Source organism: Elaeis guineensis, chromosome 10 (assembly GCF_000442705.2).
Source record: "Elaeis guineensis isolate ETL-2024a chromosome 10, EG11, whole genome shotgun sequence".
Classification (NCBI taxonomy): domain Eukaryota; kingdom Viridiplantae; phylum Streptophyta; class Magnoliopsida; order Arecales; family Arecaceae; genus Elaeis; species Elaeis guineensis.
Genome location: NC_026002.2, coordinates 25356172 through 25365069, shown reverse-complemented (window position 1 = coordinate 25365069; position 8898 = coordinate 25356172). Strand labels below are relative to the sequence as shown.

Sequence of the window (8898 nt, the reverse complement as noted above, 5' to 3'; positions counted from 1 at the left end):
CGTCGGAGGTAAGCCTCCTCCCCTTCCTCTCTTCTCCCCCTTCCTTCCCGTGTCAGTATGCATGTTCACCGGCGACCAGAGTCGTCGGATTTTCATGAAAAAGGGGGTTCGGTTTCTTTTGATTTTTCTTGGGTGCCGGTGGCCGTCGTCGGCCACCGGTTTGGGCTCATTCGGGCGGCGAGTCGCCCCCCTCCTGCCGATGGCCGCCCCACGCCGGCTGCGCCGCCGGTCGAAACTTCAAGGAGGGGACTTTGTCGGTCCCCTGTTTCGGCCAGGAAAGAGCTCGAAGAAGAAAGAAGAAGAAGAAGAAAAAGAAAAGAAAAAGAAAAAAAAAGAAGGAAAAGAAAAGAAAAAGAAGAAAAAAAAATAATATAATAATAATAAATAGGATTTTCTCCTCTCTCTTCCGTGAAGAAAAAAAAAAGAAAGAAAAGAAGAAAAAAAATAAAATAAAATAATTAATAAATAATAATATAAATAATAAAATATAAGAAAGAGAGTTTCTCTCTCTTCCCTCTCTTTCTTCAGTCTGAACTAGTATTTTCTCTCTCTAGAATTGAACTTTTTCTCTCTACTTTCTCTCTTTAAAATTTTCTCTCTAGATTATTTCTCTCTCCTAAGATTTCTAGAATTTTGAGAAGAATGATGATGAATTTAAATGATCCTTGTGATGAATTTTTGATCTGTGATCGTCGGACGGTACACCAACATCCACTTTGATCAGATCAGATATTTTTAGATTTTATTTCTCATAATTTTATTGAATTATCCACAAGATAATCTTAACATGATTTGATCTGATCGATCGAATTTGTTGAATCATATTGTCTGAAGAATTCAAGATGAATTTTCTCTCTCTAGAATTTTCTCTCTCTAAAATTTTCTCTCTCTAAAATATTTTCTCTCGTGATTGATTCTCTCTCTAAAAAGGTTAGTGAATGAAGAATTTTTTTTAATAGTCTTGATCTGATTCTAATGAAGAACCCTGATCCATGGTTGTCAGACAGCGTACTGGCATCCACCTTAATCAGATCATGAATCTTTAGATTTGATCATCCATGATTTCGATCTAGCCATGATTTGATTTGATCATGTTGATTTCACCAATTGAGATATTGGATCAATCGTAATGATGGATTGTGTCATCTGATCAATTCGAATTGTACCTCATGAATTCTCTCTCCTTTGATTTTCTCTCTCCACTTGATTTTATGAAATCGATGAAGAAATCTCGGTCCTATCACTTCGAATCCGATTTAATCTGATAGTCAAACTTTGGATCGTTTAGGTCCTAATTAGATTTTGATTAGATGAAATTAGATGATCGGACCCAATCTAAACCGTTGAAATATAGTATTCGTATTCTTTCTAATTATTGAAATTGATTCTATATAGGATTGTGAATATTTGATCATGGGATATTGCGATATGATCTACGAATAGAATTTTTGAAAGAAAATTTATAGAATTATATGGATTTATTGGAATGCATTCGAGGTAAGTAATGTTTCACTTTTTCTAGATTTATCGGTAAATTATAATATATTTTTCTGACATGATTTGTGAAACGATGCATGAATTGGATGAATGATATTTTATTATGAAAATATCTTATTTGAAATGTTATGATGAAGCATGATTGAACATATTGATTCCATGATGCATTATATTGATTGATTTCGATACTACATGATTATATATTTTATTATCGAAATTAGAATATGAAATATGATTTTGAAGAATTATGATATAAGAAATATTATGAATCGACAACCTGACTATGTAAAGGATCCTGCCAATGGGGGTATATACGTTGGCAATTGATTTGTCCTGAGGGTTTACGTCGCCAGAGAGACCAGCGACAAACCGCCAGAGAGACCACCGGTTCCGAAGAACTTTGCTGCCAGATTCGCAGCTCACCGCAAGAAGATACGCGGTGTTATGACCCTGCCACAGGAAAAATGTGGTCATAGCTCATGGTTGACGAAAAGAATTGAAGAACGAAAAGAAATTGAAATCTGAAAAGAAACTTGAATTTTCGAAAAAAAAATGAATTAGTCATGAATTATGTTGCATAATTGAAATTGATTTCAAATTAATGAACTCTATATGCTTATTTTCTATAAATGATTATTTACTTAAATGCCTGATGAAATCTGTTGAGAAGTGATCATTGCTTACTGGGCTGTCTAGCTCATTACCTCCTATTTTACTGTTTTTACAGATGTTGAGGAATTAAGATGATACAAGATATGAATGGAAGAGTGATCAGAAGCAGAATTTCTATACTTTTATTTTCGGTTGAAAGTCTTATTGAATTTGATGTAAGATCTATGAATCATTGTTGAATTTATTGAGATATTAAAGAAGAAATTTTAGATCATTATGTTTTGGATTTGAATTATTAACTAATTATTCTGCTGTTGTTTTAGGATAGTATGATAAGATGCCTTGCATGCTTATGGGAAGAGTTTTCTATGAGTATGCGGTGGTTGTCATGATCCTCGATTCAAAATCTTGGGTTAGAAGCGTGACAAAAACGTTGAAAGGAACTTCTTCAACTTGTGACCAAATATAATCCAGAGGTGCATTTGGATTTGGGTCAGTCCGGGAACCAAAAATAACTTCTTTATTGCTTGTTGATCTTAATCACATAGCCAAAACAATAATAATTTTAAATTTCTAAAGAAACCGACTTTCATATGGACCATCCAATTATGTTTTAAGAATGCAAAGAAAAAAAGCACCAATGAACTCATTAAATTGGTCCATAAATTCAACATATGTTAAAGCTAAGAAATGAGATCAATCCACCAAATCTTGCCAACCACAAGGTAACATGATGTCCAAGCTCTTTGGAGTTTTCTTAACTCGGCAAACAAAGAGCTTTATTTACTAGGAAAAGAGAATGGAGGGAGTTTGGATTCTCTTGAAAAGTAAATAATAAAATTAGTAACGAACCTTCTTCTCTTTCTTACTTGCAATTTTTATTTTATTATAATTATTCTTATGTAAGGAGAATGTGAGAAAATCAAAGGTTTTTTTTTTCTATCACCGAGTAAAGGAGGTTTGATAGGATTCACTATGCTATGGTCCATTCAACCCATCTTCGTTACCATCTCCATGACTGGAACATAGGTTCCTCCGTCTGAAGGATGAGGTCATTGTGTTAGAGTCATTATTATTAGAGCTAAGTTTAATTAATTATATTATCTCTCGACCTTGGCTCTCCACCAACTTCTACATCTCTCTTAAATCCAATCCGCACAGCATCCAACACGCCTGTTGCCCTTGCATTTGCATTCACCTACTCATCTATGTTTAGATCTTTAGCCTATTTAATCCATTTTATCCGATTTAATAATTGAACCAATGTCATCATCCGATTTATTTAATCCATTCACAACTCATTTAATCTATTTAACATCTATTTAATTCATTTCTATCCTGCTTAATCTTTTTAAGCATTTAAATATAGTTAACTTGTAAAAAATTCACCTAACATGTCCAATTCATTTAACCTGATTCGATCATTTAGTTAACAGGTTACATCCGTAGGATGGGTTGAATCACCCGTTTGATAAACATAGCTTTAGATCTAGACGATTGATCTAAATGATCAATCGATTTAATAATTAAACCAATGTCATCATCCGATTTATTTAATCCATTCACAACTCATTTAATCTATTTAATATCTATTTAATTCATTTCTATCCTACTTAATCTTTTTAAGCATTTAAATATAATTAATTTGTAAAAAATTTACCTAATATATTCAATTCATTTAATCTGATTCAATCATTTAGTTAACAGGTTACATCCATAGGATGGGTTGAGTCATCCGTTTGATAAACATAGTTTTAGATCTAGACCGTTGATCTTTTCAATAAATGATCGATTTTTGGGTCGGGGAAATTTTAACCTGGGCCCCATCCAAGTCCGCTCGATTGCCGCCTATCATCATCAGCCTCCGTGTATTTATTTTACAGCGAGGAATCACGAGCCATCCCTCAGTACACGTGCGACTAATGATTCCTCCATCCAGCCCCACTCCCTTCCTCTTACCATCTTTTTATCTTTGAAATAAATACCTTTCCCATTCTCTGTTTACGTTATTCCTTGGTTATCCCTGGCCAACGAATCGCATCTCCTTTCCTGTGACAGAGCAGAGCCGACTCCGTGGGCCTCTCCAACCATCGTTGCATAAACCTCGCTGTCCTCCTGATCCCGGTAAGATCTCAGCGGCCCCCCGGGTTTATGGTTGTCACCTTTTTCCTCCAATCTCTCGAATGTTTTGCTCTTTTTCAACCATCCGTCGGTCAAAAATGGAATACCAGGTTTCTAACTCTGATCACAACGTATCATCAACCTTTCTTTTAGAAGGAACGCATGCATTCTCACCGTTTGAAGAAATGCCTAACTCACTCCACTTGTTGTTATTAGATTGTTTTTGTATAAAAGTTTTGGCTTTTAGTTGTCCATGACTCGTGCCGCTGTGGAACCTTGCCTGTTATATTGAAATCATCACCCCATCTTCCTAAGGTGCTTGAGAGAAAAATTAAAAGATAAACGCAGGATAATAAGCACAAGGATGTGGACGCCGACATATGGTAAAACCAGGAAGTTGGAGATAGTGATAGTCAAAATTTAGGAAACTTACCAGTTTCACTAGTTGAAGATAAAGTGTTGCTTGGATACCAATTTTCGTGGTTCCATGATGTGCAAAAAAAGCTATGAATGATGTCAAAGGAGAGGGTAATGAAGGAGGTTAAAGTACTTATATTTTGATGAACCATAATGGCAATTGTAGAATTTATTGCTAATTGGTAAAATGTGTTGCATATGGTTCACCAATTACTAGACAATTGATTCTTGTATTGTGATATCTTTATTATGACAAAAATACCAATCAAGATTTATTTATAGAAAAACAAATCAATGTAACACATCAACTTAAAATTATCAACTACTGACACTAGCTATCCTAGTAAATGTCTAATATCAGTTGCACGCATCAATGCCAATACCTATACCTACACAGTGGTAATCTTAAAGTTAGATTGATGACTGCATATTCTAGTTGTTCCATCAAAGTTAATGAACTTATGTAACAATAAGTATATTACCATATTATCATGATAAGAATCATTGTTTCACTTTTGTCTGCATCATGATTTGAATCCCTCTCAATTTATGCCCTTTTAAGGGTAACACCTATGATCGTCCAAGAGAACTTGCTTGTGTTAATAGTATTTCTTGATATATTAACCATCTAAGCGGTCATAGTGGATTTGGCTAATGCATCGCCCATGCCTTTGTTTCTTTTTTTTTTTTTTAAAGTTACAAAAGAATGAGCTAGTATGAACCATGGAGAAGCAACTCTAGTAGCATAAACAACATGTTTTGTTATGGAAATTTAATAGTGATACTTCTTGTAATCTGGTAGTGCTGAATTGTTTAACAACGCTTTCATCTTGGCACCTGTCTTACACCTGACCCTCTGATTTAGCCTACAGTTAAATACAGATATTGGAATGACACTTGGACATCGCTTAGTGAGAAGAAATTTTTAGATATTAAGAGCATCCAACACTTCGATGCATACTCGACCTAAGATATGAACCTGAGTCCATGTAACATACCTTGGAACAGATCTTTATTTGTAATTTTATATGATTTACTGTAAAACAAATGATGTTTATGAATGTTCTGTTTTTACTGTTGATATCTTCCTGAGCATTGGCATTAGATATGTTCTTATTCATAGATGTTTATTTAGTTCAACAGAAAATTTAACACTACTCCTTAGGTGCATTTATGGGTGAACAAGATTTGGTTGCCGATAAAGATAGGTTGATATTGAGGGGTTTGCAGTTTCATGGATTTCACGGGGCAAAACCAGAGGAAAAGAAGCTAGGACAGAAGTTTGTGGTGGATGTTGATGCCTGGTTGGATTTAAGTGAAGCTGGTAAGAGCGACAATTTGTCTGATACAGTCAGCTACACTGAAATTTACAGGTAATTGTTTTTTTTCTGCTTCGATATGTGGAGATTAAAATATTGAACTCCCAAAACATGTGGAAATACTTGTGTGTGTGTGTGTGTGTATGGATGGATGCATTGTGTGGGGGGGGGGGGGGGGGGACGGAGAGAGAGAGGCATTGGGATATCTAACAGGCTCTTGGAGATAGTTATGCCATTTTAGAAGTGGGGAAATTGGATGAATTTGGACTTGCCAGCCACTTCCAGCCTTCTGGAAAGAAAAAGCTGGTTCTGTCTTTGCATGGTAATGTATGGAATTCAAGGTGCTTTAGTAGCTGGCAAGTGGCTTGAGCCCAAGATGGGCATCTAACAAATATAATCGTTTTATACTAAATAAAAATCATTCCATCAGAGTTTCTTCTAATATCTTATATGAAGATGTACTTCAGAGTGGATAGAAGTCTAGTAAATAATTTCCATAATAAGCCATCCATGGGCTCAGCCAGCATCATCATAGTACCTGTTATCATTGTAGATGTAAGAGGAAGCCAATTATATGTTATAAATGATATACATGCTGGTTGATGAAATGAGAGTGCAGGTGAACATGAAGCTGGAAAAATGCCCGAAACTAACCATATAAAATTTTAATTGGATTAAGAAAAGGCGCTTTACGTGCAACATCCATGATGTCTGCAACACCTATGATGTCTACTCAAATGTTTTGGTACCACATATTAGTTGGTTTTCCATAATAAGGTAATAATTTCTTCTATCATTTCCATTAAAGTGAACAAAGAATGTGCTTGAATATTCCCTTGAAACATTAATGTGTTTCAATTTCATATACAAGTGTCCCAAGAACTTTGTCAACCGAGTTGGTTGGGGAACCTGGCAATATCTTGGTTGGACTCTTTATTGCATGTTTTCTTTCTCGTCTCCCTCTCCTTTTTTTTTTTTTTCTCAAGATGAGAGGGCCTACCCGGAACCTGCCCAGGCACCTGTTTTGTAACTAGTGACTGAGGTTGGGTTGGGAAGGCCCTCTGTAAACTCCCCTGCACTCTTTCATTTCGATACTAATGTAATGTAAGGCTGATTTTTCCACCATTTGCTCAAAAAAGAAAAAAAAGAAAAAAAAACTGTCAACTGAGTGACATAATGAAACATCTACTCTAGTTATCAAAGTTAACACTTTAATGGATAAAAAAAAATAAAAATCTAAGATAATAATTTGAGTTGCCAATAGTTGTTGGTAACACCCTCTTGGCCATAGCACTAGGGAAAGGCCAATTGTAGTGTGCCTCCATCATGACATGTGAGTTGTCAATGGTAGTAAAACTTTTGCATTAACATTCTCCATGAAAGTTGGCTCTTAATTTGTTATCTGAATGAATCATTTATCCTTAATTACTGTATACTTATGTGCAGGATTGTCAGGGATGTTGTGGAAGGTCCATCTCAGAATCTTTTGGAATCAGTAGCTCATCTAATTGCAAATACCACGTTGCTAAAATTTCTTCAGATATCTGCTGTACGAGTCAAGGTCAAGAAACCTCATGTTGCTGTCCATGGCATTATTGATTATTTAGGTGTAGAGATACTCAGATACCAAAAGAATGACAAAACTAAGCCAATATGAGTTGTTGTATGGCACATAACTTATGTTCGAACTGATGTACTGATATTTAATATTTATGTACTTGTCTGAGCGGCCTCTTGGTTTAAGAATCTTGCTCATGTAAACAAGATTTTCAAGCGGTGGAAAGCTCATGACATTTTGGGGTAATCTTCTCCATATTTGGAATGTCTATTGAGTTTCATGACATCTCCATCTACAAACAAGACTTTTGGTTGGTAGTTGGACATCATATTATCATAAATTTACTCCTTATATTACATTATTGCTTCAATGTGGGATAAAGTTGCGGAGCCCTTTATAATATTGCGAGCAAGAGAATATGAACTTGCTTGCTGTTTGATGTTCTCATAATGATATCTTTGCAACCTCCGAGAAGTGTTGTCTAGTTAGGTTGAGTAGGCCCATAGGGCATACTTTAGAAGTGGTTGCCCTAAATCTTACAGCAGCATGGGCAATTTGCCTCTCTCCCTAGAGCTAAGAGCTTTGATTTGACTGCCAAAGCTTAACCTCTCTGCCTTGCCTAACATGATATACCAGGCTGTTGCGTGGTTGATACCTTTGGAAGAAAGCCATGTGAAGTCTATTAAGGATGACCTAATTTTGCACTCCTAGTTGAAAATTTTCAATGAGTTTTCTCTGCTTGCATGTTGCCACAATTAAAACAACATAAATGCCTATTATCAGATGGGGGATTTTGCTAGAAACTACTCTGCTTTACTTCAAGTCAATCCGATCTTAGTGTTAGTGGCTTCTTCATCTCTAGTACAGAACAATTTTTTGGCATCTTTCCAGTTCTAGACCATCGCATACATTATATAACAATGGATTGATATGGGCATGGTACACATTGGCCACAAATATATATTTCCACTGGTTATGATATGGCTAATAAGCTCAAGTTTTGTGCTTTTTCTCACAAGCAGTGAATGGCTCCTTCACCAACCTTAGGCTAGCAAGCAGAGCTCCGAGGGTTAAGATCACCAAAGGCAATATTTTTCTGATTATCTTTGCAAATTATAATTTACTAGTAGAACTCGAAGCACCGAGCCCATCTATTACTGCATGTAGAGGGAGAACCAGCACATGCATGACCACCTACCCTTTCAACATCAATCATTTCACAACCATATTCTACAATCACTCGTACCAAATACAAGAGAAAACTAGCTTCCCATAATACTGGTAGTAAATGCCATCCATACTTTAACCAGGTGCAACATACATTCCAAATGGTGCCACAAACTTCACCTTCCATCGAAATGCTTCTCTTTTCGA

The 8898-nt window shown here is 35.7% G+C and overlaps 1 protein-coding gene across 2 annotated transcripts; it reads left to right on the top strand.

Moving 5' to 3' along the window:
- Positions 1–4015: 4015 nt before the first annotated feature.
- On the top strand, positions 4016–7770 carry LOC105059902 (dihydroneopterin aldolase 2). 2 transcript variants are annotated; one of them, XM_010943406.4, is made up of 3 exons: positions 4016–4233; positions 5783–6020; positions 7413–7770. In XM_010943406.4, exons 2-3 carry the CDS (start codon positions 5821–5823, stop codon positions 7621–7623), a joined length of 411 nt encoding a protein of 136 aa, XP_010941708.1. In that variant the 5' UTR covers positions 4016–4233; positions 5783–5820; the 3' UTR covers positions 7624–7770. The 2 variants fall into 2 exon arrangements, with proteins under 2 accessions (XP_010941708.1, XP_010941707.1); XM_010943405.4 differs by having other exon boundaries at positions 4018–4233; positions 5813–6020.
- The last annotated feature ends 1128 nt before the right edge of the window (positions 7771–8898 follow it).

Excerpts from the sequence above, each read along its gene's own strand:
- LOC105059902 (XM_010943406.4), top strand. The coding sequence starts at position 5,821 with ATGGGTGAACAAGATTTGGTTGCCGATAAAGATAGGTTGATATTGAGG. Across the intron at positions 6,021-7,412 it reads AGCTACACTGAAATTTACAG|GATTGTCAGGGATGTTGTGG; the intron begins GTAATTGTTTTT and ends ACTTATGTGCAG.